This window comes from Rhopilema esculentum, chromosome 10 (assembly GCF_057945365.1).
Source record: "Rhopilema esculentum isolate cy_ngs chromosome 10, ASM5794536v1, whole genome shotgun sequence".
Classification (NCBI taxonomy): Eukaryota; Metazoa; Cnidaria; class Scyphozoa; order Rhizostomeae; family Rhizostomatidae; genus Rhopilema; species Rhopilema esculentum.
Window position 1 is genome coordinate 7,405,170 of NC_142824.1, and position 25,506 is coordinate 7,430,675.

Sequence of the window (25,506 nt, forward strand, 5' to 3'; positions counted from 1 at the left end):
TAGACATTGTGGCTCGGTGCCAGTTAGATGTTCGAGATGACATGTTCCTATGCACTTGTCGATTCTTATGGAACAGTCTTGGCAAATTCAAATGAGCATTCCTGTTTGTTGTGACACACGTCCTTTATGAAATATTCAGTTTTTACCAATTGATCTTTTACTTTTCTTTGAATTTCGTATTTAAGTTTTGTTTCCTTCGTCTCCTCTAAAATTTGTTAAGCCTAATTTTCTTTTGCGAAAATTTTTATTTCATCTGCAGACATTCAACAATGGGCAGCCAAGCAGCCAATAAAAAGTACAAACATAGTGAAATATCAGGATCCTAGTCTTCCACAAATTCGAGAAAGCTCAAGGTAGTTTTTTTGTCATCCAAAACTACTATGATTTTAATCAATTTTTTATATAAAAGAAATACCTTCTACATCAGAAATCTGTTATACAGATTAGGAAGAGGCATTAATTTTGTTGCTATCCATGGCTTAAGTAAGGGTGATTCCCAGTACCCATAAGAAGCCAAGTTTGCACGCTACCCATAGGGAGGCTAAGTTATATCTCAAATGTATAGGCCTGTCGACACTTAGGGGAGCAGTTGAAAGGTCTAAAATCACCATTATCGAGTTTATCTTTAAAGATCATCCTTCAATGATCAAGCGAGTCACTTTGAGAAGCACCGGTGCCAGTTATTCTGATTGATTCAGAAGTATCAGGTTGTGATTCTGATTGGCTTATACACTAAATCTTTATTTGATTGGTTGATTGGTAACGTTTTTGACCAATCAAATTTAGTTAGTATCTTTGTCCATGTCATATCCATGTCAGTCAGCTACAATTTTTCTTTCTTTTAAGTGCTAAAGATGAAGACCAAGCATCGCCACTGTTCGTTATGAAGCCAGGTTTGTAAAACCACGCTCATTTGAAGCAATTTGTAAAACGTTTTTGAAATGTAGAGCTTAGTGGAATTACCATTCCGCTTCAGGGAATACACTTGCCTGTCCAAAATCAGCAGTCAGTGTCCATCCATTTTGGGTCCCCCACTGGCTGTCCACTCAAACATTATTGATAAGTAGTTTTAGTGAATGGAACAGTGACAAAGATTGAAAGCCTTGGTAATAGATCTTGCAATACCAAACGTCAAAATTAGGGACTAGAAATAAGGTTTTCAGTTTAATAAATGAAAATCTTCAGATCATTTCAGAGAAAGTCAAGAAAGTCAGGTAAATTTTCAAGAAACGTGTACATTCTACCATGTGTAGACGTCCCCTGAGCGGGACCTTAAGTTTCTGAATTCAAAATTTAAAAATTTCGTCATTATTTGCTGGCAATATAGATTTCTTCTTTGTAATTGTCCTCCAGATTTGCTGAATAAACTTTTCTATCGTAGGAACGTTTGAAATAATTTTGTGCGTTGATCAAATGGAAGTCACTGGAGGGTAAGTGTGGCTGTTGCCTTTTTTGTAATTTTCAGTTCAGATCTCGATAATTTAGTATTAGTTAAAATGAATTTCAAGGTGCTTTTCTGTTTATTTGTTTTAAATAGATTTAGCCTTCTAGCTTGATATCTTTGTAGCTACTTTCTTGGCCTGAGATTTCGTTTGTTGAATATCAGAGTGTTCAATGTATGATCTTTGTGTTACGATTGGTCTTTCCTAGTTTCACTGTTATTGAGATCATCGGGCATATGTACCCATTCAGATATCAATATACAGTTCAATTAGATATCAATGCATTTCAAATTCATGACTACTGTCTTAGAAAAAACCAGATAAAAATGTTCAGGCAAATGTTTGTCCGTTCTTGGTTGGTATCCGTTAATGGGAAGTCTCTTCATGGAAATTTAATCGCACATAAATTTTTTTAAGAATCTGTTTAACTTTCTTTGCATAGCAAAGGCTAAAAATTCTTCTCTCGTTGCGTTGCATGTTAAAAAAGGTTTTTCCACCGATGCTGGTAAGATTTCTATATTTAAGATGATAATTATGAAAAGGTCTGTAGAAAATTTCTTCAGCTTTATCTTTACGTCCAAGGAAATAATCATTTACAATGTAGCTTCATTAAATCTAATACGTATTAGTAGTTTTATTGATTTAAATTTAACAGAGCAAATACAAACAGTAAAAGGATGATGCTGGAACAGTTGAAGAGGATAAGTAAGTTGTACAATATTGCGCTATGTTTTGATTTTATTATTCAATTCAACTTTTAATAACTTATGTTTTGATTATTCGAAGAAAATAAACCTCAGGGGGTTTTGATTGAGAAGAGACGGTACTCTCTATCCGGCTACGCTACGAATATATGTGAAAGAGATTTGTCATTTTTGCATATAAAAAATCAAAACCTTTGATATTTTGAAGAATTGTGTTTATAAAAGGTATAAAGCGCAAGGATAAATTCAGTGTGTTGTTATTGCCTTGTCTATGTGATGGTGTACGTTAGTGTTTCTTCTACTTGATTGCTGGCTCACAAAATATTTGCTATATGTTCATTCAATGCTAAGCGGAAAAGGTGTATTAACGCTTAATCGTTATATGTTAAAATTTTGTCGATGAGATGGCTTTTCTAGATTACTTGGCTATCGGTAAAGTGTCAAAAATAATGTTTGTGTTAAAGTAAAACGAAAAGAAATAATAAAAATTATAAATTTCTTGTATGATTATGAATTCTTAGCTTTACAAAAATATGGTAAAAATACGCTAACGTTCTATTTACACTCCCATTGTTACAACACCGTTTAGACGCGACAGCATCTTCCAGCAAAATCCTATCTTGCAATGACGTAATCGCTGTCATTTTGAAGTCTCAGTGCATTTCCATATTGGCAAGCAGCTCTTCTAAGAAGCGCATATACTTAATAGCAGATCTAAGGATCGCGTACTTCGAGAGTTTTGTGTCTTTATTGGAAAGTGGAATGACGGTTCTTAACAGCTGAAATGCTTCATTCAGACTTTGCTGCCGGCATCTCTCCCTTGAATTTGTAAGAAGCCTTTTGTATTCTGGGTCCTTGAGTAGCTGTCGCTCTTTTCGTCGCTTCACTTTTGAGACCTTTCTTGAATTTTGACCATCGAGTGTGTATGATTTTAAGGAGGGAGCTGCTGAAAACGGAGAAGGTTAGTAGCATTCTTAGATGATGCTGCTTAGATTATGCCACACACAAGGCATGCAATTCAAACTAATGAACAAGGAATACACTGAAACCAAAATGAGGACGTAAATTTTTGTCAGATTTGACATGATCATGTACCAATTCATGCAAGTAACCTTGGGAACATGTCCTTGTTGGACCTTCTTTAGTAACTGAGTACCAAAGTTAGCTAATTAGAATATATGGTTTGTTTTGAGAAGTTACCATAGAAAGACCACCAAAGACCTAGAATAACGTGGAAAACAAACCACCGATGAGCACTGTATTTTCATGCAAGTAACCTTGGGAACATGTCCTTGTTGGACCTTCTTTAGTAACTGAGTTCCAAAGTTAGCTAATTAGAATATATGGTTTGTTTTGAGAAGTTACCATAGAAAGACCACCAAAGACCTAGAACAACGTGGAAGACAATCCACCGATGAGCACTGTATTTTCATTAAAGCTGTAAATTATTTTCCTTGTACTGTGACCGATCTTAACCCTAAAATAAGATTAGGCCTGTAAGCGTGACTCAATGTTTTTGACCTTTTACAGTAAAATATTTTTTTGCAAGGCAGAAGGAGTCAACATATAGATTAAACTCTTAGCATGTCAACTGTAAAACCTCCTACTGGCTTGGCAAAAATAAAGGCTTGTGTTTAGATATGTCATTATGTCATTCCAAAGTATTAAATACCCTTAACTTTTTTCGTTGGATACAATGCACAGTACTTTTAAGTGTACTGTGCAGTGGAAAATACTGACACCATTGATACCTTGAACTTTTGAAAGGAAAACCTTTAACTTTTAAAATTACCATTAAAACCTTTAAAATTATAACCTTTAACTTCATCATTTAGAAAGTATTTGACACCTACATTTTTCCTGATTTTTTTCGGCGATCGAGCACCTCTTTACTTCAGGGCTAGCCTTGGCTTGTTGTTCTGTGTAGATACGTGCATGAAATGCCCCTTCATACCTCTGTGCTTTTGGTATTTCAATCATCTTCGGAGATTTGACTTGCAAAACTTGAAGCCTCTCAATCAACGCTTGCTGGAATGATGTATTTCTTGATTGCACTACTTTCCCAAGGTTATCATCTACTCAAACAAAATATCTCAATTTTTTCCAAAACAGTCCTTGTAGATGTTTCCTCAACCACGTGTATTATAAATGACCTTACAGCCAAACCTGTGTGTGTTTTTCATCGGTTCTCTTCTGTCTGTGGTCAATACTTAAAACTTTGTTTCGCAATAATGCACATTACATAACTTCTTTTCCTGGTTGTGGAAATCCTGCGTATAACATTCTTTTAACTGTGCATTAGGTCTATCCTGTCGATTATGTTTAAAGCCATTAAAAAAATCGAATGTTTGCGAAATATATCTACTCCTGATCTACTAATTTTTTGCTTTGCTTTTTCTAGATGTGAAAATGGATGTGCGAAAGCTGCAGCTAGGAGATTTCCTTTGGGTAGCAAGGGATAAATTTCAAGGTTACTATGACAACAATTTTAATTATTCAAAATTAAGTCTGCCATTATTGCCAGATCCAACATAATCGAACATTTTTGAAATGACACCAACATTTTAGCTCATTTTAGCACATTAAGCCTTATTTTGGAAAATTATTAATGTTTTTCTTAAAATAACTTACACTGCATATTCCTTCGCCCAACACAATGTTTTCAAGTTTACAGTCATGAATAAATAATAGTAGTCGATTGCGCAATGTTGAAGTTCCGAAAATTATATAAAGAAAGATCATTTAGAGGAGAAATGGGAGATACAAGTGTACCAAATGTTCCTAGCTCGTTATGGTTTATTGATGTAATTTCGTTCAATTGCTAATTAACATACTGCCCTTGAACGTTGTTCGTATGAACCATACTCGTATCATACTCATTGAGCTCTCAGGACTTCCTTTCTTTATGTTTAGTTTCGTCAAGCAATTTACAAATATATGAAAATGAGGTGTAATTTAAAACTCCGACACATTTTGACGCAGATGGATTGTTCACGATTTTGATAGTATTGGCTAGTAGGAAGCCATCTCTGCTTGCTGTTACATCGATCACTTATCCCCAGTATTTCTACCTGGACAATTGAATAAAGCCTTTTCTTACAACAAAAACTGCTATTGAATGCTCCCCTAGAGAATCTCTGTGAACAACTTTCCAATACTTTTAAGGAAACACACTAAAGGGATAAGAGATTTTTTCTAGGCCTGTAAAATTAGGGACCGGTCATGATTTCGCCAAACCTTTTTGTTTCCATTCTGGGGAGATAGCTGCAGCTTACCAGTCTGCTTTTTAAGATTTATGCTAAATGTCTCTGATTTTTTCTAATCGTGGTATTTTTTCTACTTTATCAGTGACAGGTTCGAAAAAGGAAGTGGTCCTAGATTTTGTCATTGAGCGAAAGAGGATGGATGACCTGGCTGGTAGTATTGTTGATGGAAGATTCAAAGAGCAGAAGGTATCCAATCATCTGCAGTGTAAACCAATTCCCTTAGACCTTAATTCTGTTCAGGCACGTAAACAATAGGGGGGCGTGGGGGGCGTAACGCCCCCCCCCCAAAGTTTGGAAAATCCAGTTACAGTTGGAAACTTAACAGTTGACTTGGAAATTTTTTCTTAGGCCCAAACTTGTGAATTTTATATTTTAAGAAGTTTTTTTATTTTAAATGTTAAAATTCTAAACATTAAAATTCACAGGCTGTAGCTCACACCCATCCAATCGTTTTCTATTGTGAATCCCGTCTCCACTGGATCCAAATTGCACAATTGCCCCGTTAGCTTTCTTTCTGACGGGAGTTGAATCAAATTACGAACAGGCAAGGTGAATTTCCGGATAAGAAACTTGAAACTTTACAGTTTGGAATAATAATACCCGCATTGATCAGAAAATATTAGAGTGGGAGTTTTTTTAAGAAACTACGAGTAGTTAATTCAATAAAAGATTAAGAATCTTTCAGAACTAAAAATTCTCAACGCTTCTTTTAAAAAACGAGTTTATGCTAAACTTCCCCTGTTATTTGTTAATGTCCTTGAGTCCTTATCATAAATTCCTATCACAAAACTGCTGTGAAGCAAGAACACATTGCAAAAGCTGCAGTAGAAGTATTTGATCAAAGAAGAGTGTTTCATCTTTCGAATCAGGCATATGCACAAGTTTGTTCTCAAATCATCATTTCAATTGTAAAGAATGAAAAGACATTTGGCCCTCTGAAAATTGTTAGTGGTTTTCTTCGATCAAGAACAAAAATAAAAGGCTCAAATTCTCGGTGCTTCTATATCGTGAAAAAATGTATTTTAGATAAAATTGATCAATTGATCTGAAAGAATACTACTAATCATTAAGTATATCTAATACTGGTTTTGCTTAAATGTTGCTTTACTTCTTACAGTAAGTTTAAATGTTTGTTTCATGTTAATCAAAATTTAGAGATTTAGGCTTTTATGCTTTAGGCTAATTATTGAGTAAAGTTTTGGTAATTATAAAGAAAATAGAACTATGGTGTTCGGGCTATTCACAAATATCAATTTGGTAGGTACAGTACTGGTCGAATGAAACATTTCTCACTTAAAGTTGGAATTTTCATCCTTCCACGCCCCTCCAAAATTAGCAACTTATTTTCGTCCCTGATTCTGTTAAAGGCTTACTGTAGTTTAAAGCAGGGTTCTGGCAACTGAGGTCAGGAAAAGCTGGGGGCTAAAGCGATGTAGGGATCTTAAAAATTGATGCTTGTAGTTCAACGAAACACCAAGAGGAGTTGTTATCACGAGTCAGCCAAAGATGTATTAACCCTTATTAGCTTTCTAGCTTCTATGGATATATATCACCCTAGTTATGATAAATACTTCACTCTTGTATTCTTGTAAGCCCACACTTTGATTTTTTAGACCTTTTTTAGTAGAAATGATAGTATGCTGTTATATATACAGTTTTTGCGCTTTCTCATAGTTTAGGCTGAAATCATGTGGACTAAAGCATCCAATTTACTTGATAGAAAGTTATGGCTCGATGCAGCATATGGTGCTACCAGAAGCTACCTTGAAACAAGCCATCATCAACTCACAAGTAAATTCTATTTGCTTGGCTAGCAAATACTAACAGTTGAAATTTAAACATCGATGCTGCTAAGTCACTGTCTTTGTAAAGCTGAATGAGTACAATTTTCTTACCCAATTTTTTTATCAACAGCAATTCCCTGTAAGAGCTTCTTCTGTTTTTCTTTTGCAAGAGTTAACAATGCTACTTGACTGAAATAAGGTTTTGGAGCTGCTGGTGAAATTAAAAAGTGAAATTCTTCTTTGTATTTCAACCAGTTTTGTTTATTTTTCATACAAGCACTGCATGCAAGTTTTCTTTGCATACTTTTAACGAGTTTGAGATTGAATACCATATTTATTCGTATATAATGAAAATTACTATTTTCCTGGTTTGGCATGTAGGGTCCTGTGGTGCTCAATGATGTATAGGCAGAGTTGTACGAATTTTTGCATCAAGTGAGAAACTCGGAGTTCGAGCTTAGGACCCTCGTGTTCTATACACCAAAACGTGTGTCCATATATGCTGACTGCTAACAAAAACATGTTGCTCTCTATATCATCTCAGTAATGTTTATTTACGTATAAAAAATTTTAACAACCATTTAGAGTGTAATATACTATTTTTACGTTAGGTTGTGGATGGACTTTTCATTCGCAAAACTGACAGTATATACGAATCTGCAGCGTATCTATCAAGAATGACACAGCATTTGCAAAATATCTACCAGGTGTGTGTCATATCGCTATTTTGTTATTATATCTGAAATATTGGAATTAAAGATAAGGATCTGCTTTCGAATCGCAAACTCTTTTTGTGCGGTGTCCTTCCTAAGAGAGAAGTACTCTAAGAGTATGGAAATTCGCGTTTTAACGAAAGAATAACTTTTTTCAGTGTATTCAAGACCTGGGAAACTCGTTACTTTCGGTGACCGGGTGTTAGCTTGGTGACTGGGCTTACCATTTTTCAAACAAACCATTTTTATGAAAATTGAGAACTGAAAGGTCCAAATAAGTGATAGGCTGAATACAGGGGTATGATGAAATTACAGAAGAAGATGAAAACGGAGATAAAAATAGGAACAACCCTCCTTTGTTATCAATTTTTTTTGCGGAACTTTTCTGTATCTACACTTTTAACGTACGTCATTGACAAACGAGGGTCTTAATCAGCTCAAGAGGGGGTTGGAAAAAGGGGAAATTAGTATGCTTGTGGAGAGCGTTGTGCAAATTTTGGGTATGCCAGCTAATTTCAGCATTAAAATATGAAGCTTGTTCATTAATTTGCTTAAGACAAAATTTGATGAGAATTTCAAACTGAAATTTTACATCATGAAACATTTTCTTGCCTCAAACGGTCAGAAACTGCGAGATGGATTTTCAAACCCCAGGTGTTTGACATCGTAAAGTTCATTTTGTCATGTATGAAGCTATAGGAAGCTGTGTCAAAAGTGTTATGAATAAATCGAGAAAGCCTGGTTAGTGCTCTCTTCCTGTGAACAGGGCCGCCGAGAGGGGGGGGGGCAAATTGCCCCATGGCCTCGAGGTGTAAGGGGCTTTATAAAGTAATGAACTCTGTTTTGAATTAAAAGCAAATAAAAGTAACAAAATTATGCTAGTAAACAGTAAAACATTTTAAGCGAATGCACGAGTTTAAGCTAATGGCGTGGTCGCAAAATGTTTCTGCTCGCTTCACTCGCACGGGCCTCATTCTCTGCTTTTGCCCCAGGGCCTCCAAATTTTCTCGGTGGCCCTGCCTGCGAAGTTACCCTTAAAATTCTTTGTATTGTTTCAGAACAAAACAATAATGGCCTTTTCATCTGGGTATATCAAAAGTGCTAAACAAGACCAAAGGTTTCGAGATGTTATCCGAGAGGAAGTTCAGAAGTTCATGACATTTGATGACTATTACCAAATCACAAACAAAAACAAGGTATTTGAAGTATTCTGCCTTAGAAATGCTGGTTTGGTATTGGAACTTTGCAAGTAGGCTTCCAGACTGGACTAAGTGAAACATAAAGCAAATTCACGTGATTAGACATGAGCCAATAAAAACGTCCCACCTTGGCTATAATCCCATTTTTCAACAGTAACTAAAGTTTTGGTCCGGAGAGAGATCATCTGATAATGCGCAGATTTTCAACAAATCTAGGCCTTATGTTTTTATAAAACTCGTTAAGCAGGCGAGAATTGGCCAGTTTCGAAAGAGTGCATTCTTATTTAACTTAGTTTATTCTTTCCGGTGAAATTTCGTCCTCACAAGTTTAATCAGATTTGATAAACAGTTTTCACTGATGTTACGTGATCTTGTGACGTAACTTTAGTTTTAAATAATCTAAATGAAGGAATTGGAAAGCAAGTTTGACATTTGAATCTAACTGGCACACAAAAGAAGGTTTTGAGACGCGTAGCTTGCCGCTTAATTACAGCGTGCGTTTCAACCAAAAAACCACAAGTGAAGATTTAGTTCAAATTCAAGCCACAGATATTGTGTTGCTATGTCTCCCGGCTTCATTCCGAAAAATTCCTCGCGTATGCTTAAATTTGCAAGGCGTCTATATTAGATTGTGAAACTAAGGCTACTTTGTTTTGCCTTGAATACAAGCTAGAGTATCTACTAAACTATGATGTGTCCGGAGTTCTCTGGTACTTCGAACTTTGAAACTAGATCTGCTAATGTTTAGGTTCCCAAGAATTTCTAGGTGGGTCATTTGGCTTCCTTGACGATTATCGAAACCTTTTTTCTAGTTGCTTTCAGTAAAAGAAATGTTTGCCAAGCAGTTAATGCAGTTAAAAGGAGTATCTGCAGATAAGGCAGCAAGCATTGTTAGTGTTTACGAAACCCCTAAAAGGTAAGCTGTTAATTGTTGTGCAAAGTTTTATTACAACCATCAGCAGCGTATGATTGTCATTACTAAGGCATTGTGGGTTCATTCCTCTTGAAAAGTGATGGCATCGTTGCAAAAGGCGAGAGAAATTTGTCCAGCGACCTTCAAGCTTAACAAGCTTTGTCTTATTGATCTTCATCAAGAAAATAATTTCCTAAAATACCTTTCTATTTAACTGTAGTGAAATCTTTCGTTTTCGTAAGAATTTCTCATCTTCCTAAACCTTACAAAATCTGAAATAGCACTATCACTCTGTATGTAATTGCCATAATCGCTGCGTTTTCAAGTTGTTACTGTTTCCTTCTAGCCGTGATATTGGTTTAATCAAAACCAATGATCGATTTCTCAAAACAAATTTTCGACCGATAGTTATGTAAGGTTGTGTTACCTTCATTCAGAAATCTAAAACAGGTTTCGTAACAACCAGCGTCCGTAAATGGCCGATCTTAGATCGTTTGAATGGGCGCCCATATTCGAATAAACGCCCAGGGGCTTTAACTGTGTGCTTATTCGAACAATATGACATATGGCTATGTCGAGAAAAGACAGCTGATATTTCGTTTTTCCATATATACAATCTATAGCCCATATAGATGTCATGGTTGCAATGCCTGTGCTTGAACTGAATGATTTTTTGACATCACGTCTCACCTAAAGTTGGGAGTCACCGTCTTTCACGCGTGAATTTTTGTAACAGACTCAACAAAATATTTATTGCCTGAAAGTTGTTGTTGTGGGACCCTCTTTGCAAAAAAATATTTTTTTCTGAAAATCCTTTGTAATGACATTAAATGAATTTGTTGTTCCACAACAACATCAAGCATCAAAGTGTTAGAGCACCTACAAATGTTTCCAGTCAACAGTTTTTGAACACCAAAAGTTTTTTTGTCATTCAAATTAGCAGTTTACCCTCTCCCCTTTCAAACAACATTTCGTTATTATCCATAGAAATAAGCTATTCCAACGTAACTTGAAGTTTTGACTGAGGTGAAGTTCCAACTTTGTTTAGGGGGAAGTGGGAAATTGAGCTTTTCTTTAAGGGTGAATTAAAAAAAAAATATTCGCCTTAACAGCTTGGGTGTTCCATAAATTATTGGCAAACCTTGTAGAAAATCCTGTGTTCTGGAATTTCATTTCCCGTGCCAAACGCGTTTAAATTTTAAGACCCTAAAAACTGCTAATTTTAAGTCTTATTTTTGATGATTTTTTTATAACTCCTGTGATGCCACAAAGTTTGGCTGGAAATTCAGGATAAGGCACTGTTTTTAGATTATCTATATTCCATAGCATGGATAGCTTCTTCCCAGTAAATGGTTTTCATAGACCAAACATGATTGTGTTAAAGGATATGCTCTATAGATTCAATGAAGCCCGCTGTGATCTACTTTTTTTCGTTAAATTTTATATTTGTAGACTTATGACAACTTTTGAAAAATGCAAAACAGACGAGGAAAAAGATAGTTTGTTGTCAGATCTAACGTATGGCAAAACGAAAAGGTATATAACAAACTATAAAATCAAATTTATTTTTGTATGATGTTTAAATAGATTGTCTTTGTCCAACAAATTCAATCATGGTAAAACATCACTGCAAAGATTCATTCTCACATTAAGCTTAAGTCGGAAGCATTAGGAATGAAATAACAATTGAAATAATAAATAGAAAGAGGTGCACAAGTATAATGATATACCGTCCCCCTTTTCTCAAGGTCAGGCCCATGGAACAAAAAGTATTTTGGAGAAAAAGTCCCCAAAATCAATAACATTTTCTACCTTATTGAGATGTAACAGAATTCAACTTTTTAAAGTGGAGAATCTATTAAATAGACTATTACAAACATCAATTCAAGAACAATTATTTTCAGATAAACAGTGATGTAAATTTGTACCTACTTTTTTTCAGGAAAATTGGACCAATGCTTGCATCTCAAATTAGGATGCTTTATACGAGAACAAAGTTGATGTGAAACTTTTTCCTGCATATTCATAGTAACATTTTTATAAGTTCACAATATAAAATATTTACGATTTGGTAATCATTGAATAAATGTTTTCCAATACAAGAGTGCAGGTAATCTAAGACAGTTGGCTTTTGAAAGGTGTCACCCAGTAGTTCCACCCAGTCTCGGGCCCGTCTGGACCTGCAATGGTTGCTTTGAAAGCCTCAGTTATAGGTATCAGTTATAGGTAGGCTAATCATCTCTATGTATGAGCTAAATGTTTGGTCTACCTTTAGCAAGCTCTGCCAGCTGAGCCACAACTTTTGAGCATTCAAGCCATTTGTTGTTTGAAGAATTGCTCAGTGATGATATATTCTCAGCATATTTTAGGCATTTCTTTAAATATCTAGAATGCATAAGAAAATAATTTTTAGAAATTAATTTATTTATAAACTCTTCATTCGCTCAAAACACTTTATTTTCCCCTTTTGTCTGAAGCCTAACACATAGGACCTCTCCCTTTTTCAACCCAGTATCGACTCTCTGTATAGACATTACCAAATAGTCTTTCTGTTATCATTCTGCCATTACCAAATAGTCTGTTCAATCTTTTTAGAGTTAAGGGAACAGAAAATAAATAGGTTATTTACAGCCTATGGGTATTGGATTTAGTATGTTTAATCTAAAATCCTGTAAATGATTTAATTCTGTAGGAGTTTTGATTGAATTAGTGTTTTAATTTGTAGACATCTCTTTCATGTTTTTCTTAGGCCATGTACAAAGCTTAAGAAAGCAAATGGATATTACCAATTCAGGTTCTTAAGCATACAGTAATGATAGGTTTGCACAAGCAGAAGACAATGATATAGGAACAAAATGTGGTCTCATAACAAGGAAAAGGTTGGGAATTATCTTTTAAATTAAATGTTTTGTAAAATGTTGGGATGTATCTTATAAATGTTTTGCCTTTAACAAGTGTGATGCAAATGGAATATTAATTTTTGTAAAAACAATGGTTGTTTTAATTTCAAAGCTCAATTTTTGATTGGTGGGTTTCTATCTATTGTCAATGAGCACCCCTCTCCAATGAGCGCCCCTTCTATGAGGCCAAAAATTAAATGAGCACCACTGGTGCTCATTAGAGAGAATATGTTAATTCTTTAATTGCACACTATCAAATACACAACCCAGCCATATAAGGCTCTGAGACAGGTTAGAAGTTTTTTTAAAAATTAATTAGCAGGGGGGAGGGTAATTTTATTATGGCAGTAAATTCATTTTGGCCAACGGGGGAGAACATCAAATTATGAAATGCTGGGAATGGTTTTCAATGTTATAGAAATATTACTCATCCTACTTACTTTATAAGACTTTTCCAAGTGTCATCAATATCTATGCTTGCTGCAACCAAACTTTCAATGGAAACCATTAGCAACAGTGTTTGCCAGAATGATATCAGAACAGGGGATACTGAAACCATTGCTGTAAAATTAGTTCGGGCTCTTGACCTCAATGACCGATTTTCTAACTGCTTCAATTTTTCTCTTGAAAAAGTTATTACCTTGAGAGATACAAGTTAATCAAATTATTCCTTGATAAGTCTTGCAAAAAATAGGCTTTTTCTATATCAGTTTAAAAAACAATCATAAAAATAGTGGTTGACACCATATGCTTTGCAAAACATTAATAACTTCTCAAAATATGATATAAATTAATATCATTTTGTACCTGGATGAAATGATGGAAAATTAATTTGTCAAAAAAATCTTTGCTTTGGTCTATTCTGGATACAAGTAGTCCCCAGACAATCCACACATCCCCATAAGGGACACTGACTCCCACAGGTTTCTTCTGTGGGGAATTTTTGCTTGATTTTTGCTTGATTTATAGCCATAATAAGTTACAAGATTTGAAATAAACACTGGATAATGAAAACAGGGAAAACATACCTGAAGTACAGCAGTTTGGCATTGCTTTGCTATTTGTCTCAATAGTCCAGTGACTTCTAGCTCTTTCTTTGGTCGATGTAGAAAATGTCTAGGTTCATTAATTATTTGTTTTATGTACCTCTTAACTGAATTTTTATCAAAGCAAATTTCACCATTGTCGCGAAAAAAGTTTTTAACTATAGGTATAGACATATAAATTGTCACAATTTTATTAATTTCATCACATTGATTATGTTCTTGGTCTATATTTAGATGTAAATGGCACTCTGTAGCTATCTCATCAACCATATCTATATTTTCTATTGCTAAACATATTTCCCTGTTTAGAAAAGATATTGGGTGAAAATGTGATTTGTAGCTGTCCATAACGCAACATAAATTTCCCAGAAATTTACTTTTGGTTTTAAGTATCTGTCTCCAAGGGAATAAGTAATTCAAACAAAAGCAAATCCCAATACATATTAAATAATTTGCAATGGTACTGTCCACATCATTAAAGTCATATTCCCCATGACTTACTCGATCCCTTAATCTAGGGCCTTCAGGAAAAAATAATAGATCAAAGAGCATTTCAGTTAAGTTTCGCCCAATTTCTGTCAGGAGTTTGTTGGGTTTGTCTTTGTCAATATCTTTCGCAAGCATCTAAAATGAAAAATAGAATATGTAGTGTGAGTTTTCTTGGTACCAGCAAGTAAGCCTGTGTTCGAAAAGGGCAATGGGGGCAAAGCGCCAAGAAGAACAAAACAATAGTAAAACAAAGTAAATGCTTGATTTCCCAAGAGCAATGGGGCAACTGCCCCTGCTTCCCCTGGCATAGGTGTCTTTTGGTACCAATTATTCAAACAAGATAGCATCCACAAAAGTATTTATATTTGCTCGGCTCATCAAAATTTGTCAGGTTTCTGAAAAACTAGGGTAGAGGGTTTCTAAAACAATAGGAACACACTGGTCATTAACTACTTTTCACAAACTTGTGCAAAAAATCAAAAGTGCAAAGTGTTGATTTAATACCTCATCAAAGGTTGTGTATAGAACATCTGATTCTGCAGTTAAAAGTCGACCAGGGCACTGATTGACAACAACAAACAAACACCGTAGAGCATGCTCAAGTTGAGGAAGAAATAAAATGACTGCATCTGAAAATCTGTAACAAAGTTAAAATGATTGTTTAACAAGTAAAAATCAACTCAACAATTACAAAGAATTATAAAGAAAAAAACCTTGATAAGTTGTGCAAAACACTAGATCCTATTGGGTACTTTATTTTTCACTTTCCTGAGAAAGTTTGCCAAAATTTAATTAACATTTTGTTTAAATTACATATGAAAAAGTTTTATATATTCTCCAAAACTGTTTTACCTTGAAATATCTTATTGTTTGTTGGTTTGATTCAAAATGACAAAAATCAAATTGCTGTCCTTAATATGTAGCTTGACAAGGCATGCAAAGTCAATTTACCTCTTAGACAAAAAGAGCTCAATGGTCATTTTCCATGCAGGAAGCATTCCTGGAGGAATGAATGATGTTGACTTGAATACCTTAAGAAGCAGATCTTTCTCAGATGTAATCAATGGAAAAATTTCTTGTATCAAGTTTGTGCTCTGCAGCTTCAATTTTTGTCTGTGCCTTATGCTTAACAAATTATTCATCTTTAAAACTTCTCCCAGAGATGCTATAAGCTCAACCAAGATGACACAAAACCTGACAAAGATACGATATTGTTAGTTTATCAATAGTTACTTTAAAATCAGCAGATTATCTTAAAACAAAGACTAGCCTGTTTAAACGATTCTGAAAAATCCAGAAAGAAGTCATCTGGTCTCACTGTTTCATATTGCATGGTGATTGGGATAACCAATAAATGAAAGCAAATACTTAGATACACCAGCTGTGAAAATAATTTTGATGATTGAGATTGAGCTTCTTTTCTAGGAAACTTTAATTGTGCCTTAATGTTAGGTGTAATGGCCTCAGGATTGTTATGTATACCATGCCACCTGTGGTATTGGGTTGTAAATAATCAATTTTTATTGTAGATTGATGAAACTTCCTTTTATAAAAAAAACTTCCAAAACTAAATCTATTTGGTCTTGAAAATGAGAGTTTTCGAAAGCTGAATGACTGGGTGGGCGATATAGCAAATGCTTCTTTAAAACATTTGATTGCCCGTTGTATACCCTGTGCAACTATAAGCTGTTTCAAGCAATTAAAAACTGGTCACACCTGGTGCAGGAGAGACTAAATTGTCCACCCCTGCCAAACCTATGGAAATTTTGCCTGTTCCAGTAAAGGACAGAAAAGCGAAGATAAAATCAAAGCCTCTCTTGCTATGTTTGTCTGAAAAACTCACTTATCTTGGATTTCTCCCAACATGGGAAAGCCATGCCACAGCACATTTCTCAAATTTAAACTAGCAGGTGGTCCCATTATTGTCTGCAACACAGCTATGGATGCTTCACCAAATACTTCAAGAAGGCAGTCTGTATTTAACAAATCACGAAGCAGAGATGGACATTTCTTTTTTGTTATTGAGCTGAATACATCACCTAGAGCCCTCTCAATAATGACTGTCAGTTTTAACAACGACAGTGTTGTTAAATTTGTAGACTCATCCAGGCACTGGATAATGGTAGATGAGGAACCAGTCCAATCTAAAGATGAAATCAAATTTTGAAGTTTCTCCTTGTTACACCATTGCTCACCCAGGAAGTCTCTCCTCTCTGCAGACAGCCAAAGGTGCCTCACATTACAGATGTAATGCTGCCTTTTGTCATTCTTATTGGTATCTATAAAGGCATTTTAGAATTATGCAAAAAACATCAATATCATATAATATAGGGCTGATGTCAGTTGCTATGGGTGACTCTGTTACCAATCAATATCATTATTTTATGACAAACTTTGTTGGGATGATGCCTTGGGTTTACGTGACTAGGTTACGTTATCACATGAATTTGGATGTTATTTGTCAAAAATGATGGAGCAGCAATATTTTAGGCTAATTAGTAATTGAACTGAACTTGGAAAAGGATTCCATGTCCTTTTGATCTTAATTATAGCTATGAAGGACAAAATGATTCTCACCTTTGCAGACATAAATGCAGGAGCCAGTTATTTTAAAACTACAACCACAGCATTGCTTTTTATTTTGGATGCCACAATTATGACTTTTTGGCATGTCACATATCAAGTAGAAAACATGGGGAGACAAGTAACTAACATTTGAATCCATTCCACAAATCCCGCAGCAGCGGAACTAAACCCCAACTCGAGGCAGTTATTGTCATCGTTATGGCCTCTTTTTCGAACTTGTAATTATTTCCAAGAAATAACCTGAATCCCATCAAATTTTCGGAAGCTTCTTTCGATTTTAATGATAATTTAGGCTTGAACAATTTAGTAAGAAGATAAATGCGCAGATTTAATGAAGAGACAGCTCTATCATTTTGCCAACAAAGGTTTTAGACTGCACAACTTCTTCTAAAAAAGGTGTGAGCACTTTTCTGTTTTTCTTTTGCAAGTTACTCTTTTTATTTCGGTAATAAAGATTATGTAACGACAAAGTGGAGTTCCAAAAATAACGTATCTCAGATGCTACTTTCCAGTGATCCTTTGCCCTTATGCAAGCTACCATATTCGACGTAGGGGCTTAGTCTTTAGAAAATGTTGAAGGACCATACCCTTACCCTATTAAGCTTCTCATAAAAACACGCTTTCGTTATAGACAGGGAATTTTTAACAACAACCGAGCAAAGTGCCTAACCTTAGTTTTTGCTCTTGATTTGGGTACTTTCAGCCTTGCTGAATATTGTAAGCCTTGGATACATTTTTGTAACACAATAGAAATCACGTGATCGATGACGTCATTTTCCCCGGTCATTAAAATTTTTAATTCTTTTTTTTGAAAAATCGCTCCAACCATCTTGTTTGGCATTGTAATAGGAGCAAAAAGTTCTAAAGAATAAACTCTATCAGACATGCAGATAACGAGTTATTGCTATTTAAAGTTTGCATGACGTCATCAAAATGGCGGTTTCGTAGTTTTCAAGCACGTGGAATTCAAAGGCTCATGGTCATAATTTAGGTTGCTTTACCTCGATTTTGAAGTTTTTTGACCTTTGTGTTATTCGGCAACTCAATAATGTCATTTGAGCTGATATATTTGCACGCCTGGGAAACTAAGTATTGAACAAAATGCATGCAAAAGGAAAATGTTCTAATAAAAATTTTTCTTCAAAAAAGCTATACTGAAGAGAAGCTTTAGTCAGCAATGAAAGACCGTCGATTCGTCAGCATTGTCGTTCGGCAATGAACTTCAACTTTTACAGCAGCTAGAGAGTGCAATATTAAATAGCACTTACACGCCAAGCATGACTTGATACCTCTTGCACTCAATCATCACAATTACAGGCAATGTTGCAGTTATCAGAATGTCTGTCGAAGTCATTTGAAGGAAACGATGCATCTAGCTTTCTCAGATCGGAAAGTTACGGGAATGAGTGCAAGTATTGCTCGCAAGCCATATTCCAAAATTTCAAAACGAATTGTTCAATAGAGAGACAAAAATTACATCAGGACCTTTTCGATACAGCTTCATACATGGAAGTTTATACATGCGTTAACTTGATTCATACGCATTGCATGGTCAGAGTAGCTCTTGGAAAGAAATTACATATCAAGACAGCTTCGAAAGATAACGAGTCAACAAAGAAAAAAAGTTTCGATCGTCTAGCTCATTAAAAGTACAAAAAGCTTTTTCACTCTAATAAAGAAGTGAGCTTGAATATAGAAACCGGTGCCGCTTTCTATTGCAACACGTTCGGACTGTTCCGTGCATCATCGAGTAAAAAGTTGATGCTGCAAGGCTTGCATAAATGCCATGAAATGTAAGATGAAGTTACATTCGTCATCACTATGCAAAATTAAAGAAGCCTGTAAAGAGGATTGCAAGGGTTGTGCAAAGCAAGGAAAGGATATTATGCCTTAAGTATTCTTCATTGTCATAGAGGAACAAACATACAGAGTCTAAAGAAATAGATCTTTGTTCTTGCATTCGTGTGTTCTTAAAGACGTAGACATTCGGCTTGTGCTTCATGCAGTAATGCAAGAATCAGATGTAGTCCTTATCTCAAAAAAACACTGATGTTCTTGTGCTTTTAATTTGGGCGTATAAACACACAGGTTTAACAATTATAACCATGAGAGATTCGTCAAAGTTGGAAGCATTTGCAGAAGCCTCGACAAATAACTGTGTTCTTCCCTGCCAGCATTCCATGCTATCACAGGGTGTGATAACACATCCTACTTCTACAGGGCTGGGAAACTTATTAACGACGATTTAAAATACCAGCATATTAAGAACTTGGCTATTTCCTGGGAATTTGCTAATAAAGCCTTAGACGGCGCACGGGAGTTCATTCGAACGGTTGTATACAGTGACAAAAAAGTGAATTCTAAAACAATAAAATTCTATCAACAGATGAAAGAGAAGACATGTCTTTGTCTACTCAAACTGGCTTTATCAATTGGCGGAAAGAAACTATGTGGACCTTTAATTAGCCTTTGTTGAAGAAACATAGAAACAGGTTGTTGCCTTGATGGAAGCCGATATTATATTCTGTGACACGCCTCTGCTTACCAGTTGTGATGCATTTTAGTTGTCTGGAGGAAAAGGAATCGATGCCAACGGGGCGAAACTTAGATTTGAGGGCCGATTCGTGCCTTGGGTACAATTTCTTGTCGTTCTTCGTTGACTTGTTTAACTTCAAAGCTGCCTTCATATGTAATTGCTTTCCAAGAACTACACTGATTACGCAATGAGTATGAATCGTGTTAACGCATGTATAAACTTTCATGTATGAAGCTGTATCGAAAAGGTCCTGATGTAATATTTGTCTCTCTATTGGACAATTCGTTTTGAAATTTTGGAATATGGCTTGCGAGCAATACTTGCACTCATTCCCGTAACTTTCCGATCTGAGAAAGCTAGATGCATCGTTTCCTTCAAATGACTTCGACAGACATTCTGATAACTGCAACATTGCCTGTAATTGTGATGATTGAGTGCAAGAGGTATCAAGTCATGCTTGGCATGTAAGTGCTATTTAATATTGCACCCTCTAGCTGCTGTAAAAGTTGGAGTTCATTGCCGAACGACAATGCTGACGAATCGACGGTCTTTCATTGCTGACGAAAGCTCCTCTTCAGTATAGCTTTTTTGAAGAAAAATTTTTATTAGAACATTTTCCTTTTGCATGCATTTTGTTCAATACTTAGTTTCCCAGGCGTGCAAATATACCAGCTCAAATGACATTATTGAGTTGCCGAATAACACAAAGGTCAAAAAACTTCAAAATCGAGGTAAAGCAACCTAAATTATGACCATGAGCCTTTGAATTCCACGTGCTTGAAAACTACGAAACCGCCATTTTGATGACGTCATGCAAACTTTAAATAGCAATAACTCGTTATCTGCATGTCTGATAGAGTTTATTCTTTAGAACTTTTTGCTCCTATTACAATGCCAAACAAGATGGTTGGAGCGATTTTTCAAAAAAAAGAATTAAAAATTTTAATGACCGGGGAAAATGACGTCATCGATCACGTGATTTCTATTGTGTTACAAAAATGTATCCAAGGCTTAAAATATTCAGCAAGGCTGAAAGTACCCAAATCAAGAGCAAAAACTAAGGTTAGGCACTTTGCTCGATTGTTGTTAAAAATTCCCTGTCTATTAAGTCTAATGACACAGTCAATTCAATAATATGCAAAATTGCTGACTGGTCATTTGGGGTTCTGGAAACTGTTAGTTTTTTAATAAACTAAAGTCACATTATCGACGAAAGAATCCCAACCACTCCCTGAATGAATCGTCTCAGATAAAAAATTATCAGTAGACATGTCTAGGATATTTTGATTACATGTATCTTTTTGCAAGAAACTAAGGTCCGATGCTGGTAGTCAGTTTCTTAAATTTTCTGGCCATTTTTCTATCAAAGGTTTCTTACATGTTTCTTAAATTTACTAGATAATGGATTTTTTAAACGTTCTTCCAATGTAAAGTAAATAGTTCACTCACATTTTGAGATAAACTAAAAAGTGATCAATAAATTTTGTTTACCTAGAATGACTACCTCTGTTGTTATCTGTAAACAGTTAAGCTCATTGAATTCATCAATGACAATTTGAAGTCAAAAAAAATTTTTAACGGAAACTTCTTGAATGTGCAATTTACTGAGAATGAATGCATGTTCAATGTTCAGTGATGTTCAATGTCAAGACTGTTTCGAGTGTCAACTCGGAACATTACTGCTGCAAATTATGAAAGTTTCCTAGTATTTTTCAATTTGGGTGGGGTTGTTTCTTAACATTCGAAAAATTGAGTCTATTTCTTATAAAAAGAATGTCCTCTAATGTATTTCCTCTAATGAACGCCGCCCTATGATAAACGCCGCCTCCATTGAACGCCGCACTCTCAGTCAACTATTTGTAATAAACGCCGCCTTCTGATAAAGCGGCGTCCATTGGTTTCCACTATGAGTTAACGTGAGTTAATTTGAGATAATTTTGTGATCTGGCATAGTTTAAAAATTATCTCATAGTGGAAAGGATCATTATAAATTGTCTCATGAAAATTAACTCGTGTTAACTTACCTTATCTCATGAGCTTGGAAACAAAATTTTTTATTTCAAATTCATGAGTTAACTTGAGATAACATCTTATTAAAGGGAGAGGAATGTGCTACCATTTGCACTGAGGTTCTTACGAAACCCCATTGCACTGAACCTTTTCTTTAGATGTTGAAAACAGTTTTCTTTACCAAAAAAAATCAATTGTGAAATAAGAGAATCATGTTCTCATTTCAAAGTTCCTGTTGCAAGTGGTTGTATTCACCAAACGCATATCTTTTTTGGTAGATTTTCCGTCCTTGGCGCAGATCGCGAACGGCACTTCTAGCAAAAAATCTTTTCCTTCTTACGTATTCTCAAAAGCAGAAGTAAAATAAGTTGTTCTTGTAAAACGCCCCCCCCCCCCCCCCATAGCTGCAAAACTCAAATAAAATGTGATTTATGGTGTTTCCATACTCAATTCTATCTCAAGTGGAAACCGAATCGGTACATGGGTTAATTTTGAGTTAGCTCTCGTTATTTCACGCTTTTTCACACTATCTCAAGACAACTTGACCATGAGTTAATTTTAAATTTAACTCAGAATTATATCACGTTAACTCATAGTGGAAACCAAGCTTAAGAAAACAGACCAAACAAGAAGTAACGAATAGTTTATATGCTTACTATTCGAAAGCTATGAAGAAAGTCACAGACGAGAACTCTGATAGTGACAGTGACATTGACTTTCGTTGACACTTCCATTACCTTAACATTTTTCGCAAAATCTTTTTGAGAAAAGATGCTTTTGAGAATGGGAATTTGGACAGTCTGTTTCATCTTTTTTTTATTGTACTTTTATTGTCATGTTTCACCTGACACACATTTCATTTGTAATGAATGCCGCCATATAGTAAACGCTGCAATTTAAAGTTAGATTTTGTAATAAACGTTCTGGTTTGTAATAAATAGGGTATTCGTATTTGGCTGCTTTTGGCACAGAAATATTTCACCCTGGATTACAATTTGCTTCCTTCCTATTTCTGCTGTATTTGTGTAGAGCAAAAGCCTGTTGCACATGCAAGAAAATGATATGCATTTTCTAATTGCTGCTGTAACGTTAAAGATTTTCTATCTGAACTGTTTTTACTGCTCGCTTTTACTGCTTTTTATATACCGTAAATTGATATCTTTGGATGGGGGCTTATTCGAGGGGGGCTTATAGAATTATTGCAGACATTAAGAAGACATTATCAAAAGACCTCGTTTATTTTAGTAAGAATTTCTTTATGAACATTTAATTAATTAGTACCAAAAGTATAAATTTGTTGTGGTTATTCAATAAAACGCAAAAATCAGCAAATTAAGGGGTCCAATTCGAGAATTTACGGTAGCAGCGGGAGCCTTTTCGAGGGGGGGGGGGGCTTATTGACAAATTTTAGTTCTAGGGTGGATGCTTATTCGAAGGGGGAGGCCTTTTTAAGGGGGGGAGTCAATTCGAGGATTTGCGGTATTACAACTCGTTTGCTACTTATTTATAGCATGACCCTTTATAGCCAATCGCGCACACTCGACATTGGAAATCCCTTTCGGTGTGAAAGTCCCTTTTTCTTAAAATGAGCCCCGTTTCTCCGTAACCCGCCATATGTCGAAGCTGGGACATTTGAAAACTTTGGCAGGGAAAATGTCTTTAGCTAACTTTGGCCAATACTGGTGCACGTATTTTTTCTAGCAGGCTTATTGGCTATTGACTGTATCGTCAGTCCGTCATTAAAAATATGGTTTCCAGACGTTTCAAAGAGCGTGTTCATTGTTTTGTAATTCTTGCATAATCAAACTTCAACATCGTTCCTTACAGAAGTCTCCTACATAACCTTATTTATTACCTTCTCCTACTTTGTGCATTAATGTAACATGTGAAAAGAATCCCCACCTCGCCTGCCTTGCAGGCAGGGCCGCCGAGACGGGTTGGGGGAGGCAGCAAATAGACCTTTGGCTTCAAACTGGAATTAATCAAACTTAGCAAAAGTATGTCTAAAAGAAGTAGGTAAGTCATTTCAAAATATTGCAAGGAATGAACAGAATATTGCAACAAATATTCTAAAATGCTGTTATAAAAATAATCCAAGGGGCACGGTTGCAATAGCCCTCTGCTCGCTTCACTTACAAGGGTCCTCCTCTTTCCTGTTGCCTCTCCCCCAGAGTCTCCGAAAACCTATCAGCGGCCCTGTTCATACATCGCTGTGCCCTCGAGTATCCCTCAATTTGATAAGGATAATTTGAACAAAAAGTAATTCGCCACAAAATGATTAACATTATTCTTTGTGACGAATTTCCGGCAGTTTAAAGAGTGTGTCACGTTACAGGGAAGGATGGGAGTGTTGGAGACATACAATGCCTGCCAAAAGTTCTTGGAACACCTAGCAATTTGCATAACATTTCATATCTTCATTCCTTTTCCTTAAAAAAAATACTACTTCTGCCCCCTTCCTTCTAGAACAATGCTGATAATGTAGAAAAATATCATACAAGAAGCGCAAAATAAATTACTTCCTAATACCGTAAATCCTCGAATTAGCCCCCTAGAGGCTTATTTATTTTCGATATTTTTAGATGGGGACTTATTCAAGGGAGGGGGGCTTTTACGAGTGGGGCTTATGAAATTATTGTGGACATTAAGAAGACATTATTAAAAGAGGTCGTTTATTCTAGTAGGAATTTATTTATGAGCATTTAACTAATTACTACCAAAAGTATGAATTTGTTGTGGTAATTCAATAAAACGCCATACACAAACCTTAGATGGCAAAAGTCATCAAATGGAGGGGTCCAATTCGAGAATTTACGGTAGCAGTGGGGGCTTGTTCGAGGAGGGGGGCTTATTGACAGTTTATAGTTCTAGGGTGGGGGCTCATTCGGATTTACGGTATCCTAACCCGTTTCATAGTAAACCAACATTGTTGCTTGGGGGAGAGGGGGATGATTGATTTTGACCTTGGTAACAGACGTCAGTGTTCCAAAAATTTTGGCAGGCATTGTAGAATGTAGATATTTGTAGATATATCAAGACGTTGGCGTGGCAACGCGTATGGCAGGGGGTTTCAGGTGTTGTTCTGAATCTGAAATCATATATGCAATCCAGTAGATCGTATTTCAAGCGAGCAAGAAAAATGTGAACAATAAACATTTATCAGGGTATGCAAATTTTTGATCTGGCCTTTCTTTTTGCTGAGTCTGTGTGCCTATTTAAATTTTTCTCTTACAAAGTAAGCTGCTGTGTTTGATATTAAGCAGAGACGTTGGGCCAATTGAATGTATACTTGACTATACCCTGGGTACCAGAGCCGTAGGGAGACACTCGAAAGGACCTAGTAAAAGCCTTAAAAATCATTCGTTTAATTTTTTCTCAGTTCCGTAAGAAGAGAGTGTATGTCTGTATGTTGTTAGTTTTCTTGATTTGCTGATGGGACACAAAGTTCGCTGGCTTTGTTCCAGGGTGTGCCGCATCCCTGCCCCTTCTTAGCGGCAGATGATGTTGAGAGGTACTTTCTCCTTGGACCGTCTTTCTCGGACGACACTCAAATCTTTCTTCGTCTAGATTTTCTGCGCTAAGGCCAAACTTATTAATCTTATGCAGGAAGAAGTCCCCTAGTTCATAATCATGTGCGGTTTTGCGCCGCAACCAAATGTCTTGTACGCAGTGGCGTAGATAGAGGGGGGTCAGAGGGGGGCGACTTCCAGAACATGATAAGCTTTTATCTCATGTTTAATTCCAGTTATAATGTCGTTTTGTTGTGTTCAAGCTCATGAAAAATAGAAATATTTGTTAGATTTCGTCGGAAATTCAAACATTTTTCTTCTTACCTATGCCACTGCTTGTACGTCTATTGTTTTGTGAGTGACCCCCGTTGAATGAAAGTTAGTGACGTTGATAACGTCTTGAAAAGCA

At 35.8% G+C, this 25,506-nt stretch overlaps 3 protein-coding genes across 6 annotated transcripts in view; 1 reads left to right on the forward strand and 2 right to left on the reverse strand.

Moving 5' to 3' along the window:
• The window catches only part of LOC135692347 (structure-specific endonuclease subunit MUS81), a 25,408-nt gene extending 12,383 nt beyond the window's left edge, over window positions 1-13,025 (forward strand). Inside the window, exons 13-24 of one of the 2 annotated variants that reach the window (XM_089111003.1) lie at window positions 260-353; window positions 847-893; window positions 1,382-1,430; window positions 2,098-2,147; window positions 4,548-4,616; window positions 5,495-5,598; window positions 7,087-7,203; window positions 7,808-7,903; window positions 8,968-9,105; window positions 9,921-10,024; window positions 11,474-11,557; window positions 11,964-13,025. In XM_089111003.1, the coding sequence (XP_088967129.1) occupies window positions 260-353; window positions 847-893; window positions 1,382-1,430; window positions 2,098-2,147; window positions 4,548-4,616; window positions 5,495-5,598; window positions 7,087-7,203; window positions 7,808-7,903; window positions 8,968-9,105; window positions 9,921-10,024; window positions 11,474-11,557; window positions 11,964-12,027 (1,016 nt within the window). In that variant the 3' untranslated portion in view covers window positions 12,028-13,025. The remainder of the gene's footprint in view (window positions 1-259; window positions 354-846; window positions 894-1,381; window positions 1,431-2,097; window positions 2,148-4,547; window positions 4,617-5,494; window positions 5,599-7,086; window positions 7,204-7,807; window positions 7,904-8,967; window positions 9,106-9,920; window positions 10,025-11,473; window positions 11,558-11,963) is intronic. The other variant, XM_065210449.2, reaches the window with a different exon arrangement.
• On the reverse strand, window positions 347-5,505 carry LOC148959272 (helix-loop-helix protein 15-like). Its single transcript, XM_089111007.1, has 2 exons — window positions 4,000-5,505; window positions 347-3,092 (listed from the first exon to the last, which is right to left on the reverse strand). The coding sequence occupies exons 1-2, from the start codon at window positions 4,124-4,126 to the stop codon at window positions 2,800-2,802; spliced, it is 420 nt and encodes a 139-aa protein (XP_088967133.1). The 5' UTR covers window positions 4,127-5,505; the 3' UTR covers window positions 347-2,799.
• Window positions 12,267-17,448, reverse strand: LOC135692360 (endoplasmic reticulum membrane-associated RNA degradation protein). 3 transcript variants are annotated; one of them, XM_089111004.1, is made up of 7 exons: window positions 17,034-17,446; window positions 16,300-16,600; window positions 15,408-15,650; window positions 14,961-15,093; window positions 13,950-14,591; window positions 13,362-13,561; window positions 12,267-12,406 (listed from the first exon to the last, which is right to left on the reverse strand). In XM_089111004.1, exons 1-7 carry the CDS (start codon window positions 17,179-17,181, stop codon window positions 12,274-12,276), a joined length of 1,800 nt encoding a protein of 599 aa, XP_088967130.1. In that variant the 5' UTR covers window positions 17,182-17,446; the 3' UTR covers window positions 12,267-12,273. The 3 variants fall into 3 exon arrangements, with proteins under 3 accessions (XP_088967130.1, XP_065066526.2, XP_065066528.2); XM_065210454.2 differs by having other exon boundaries at window positions 16,300-16,735; window positions 17,034-17,443; XM_065210456.2 differs by lacking the exon at window positions 15,408-15,650 and having other exon boundaries at window positions 16,300-16,735; window positions 17,034-17,448.
• Window positions 17,449-25,506: the final 8,058 nt, after the last annotated feature.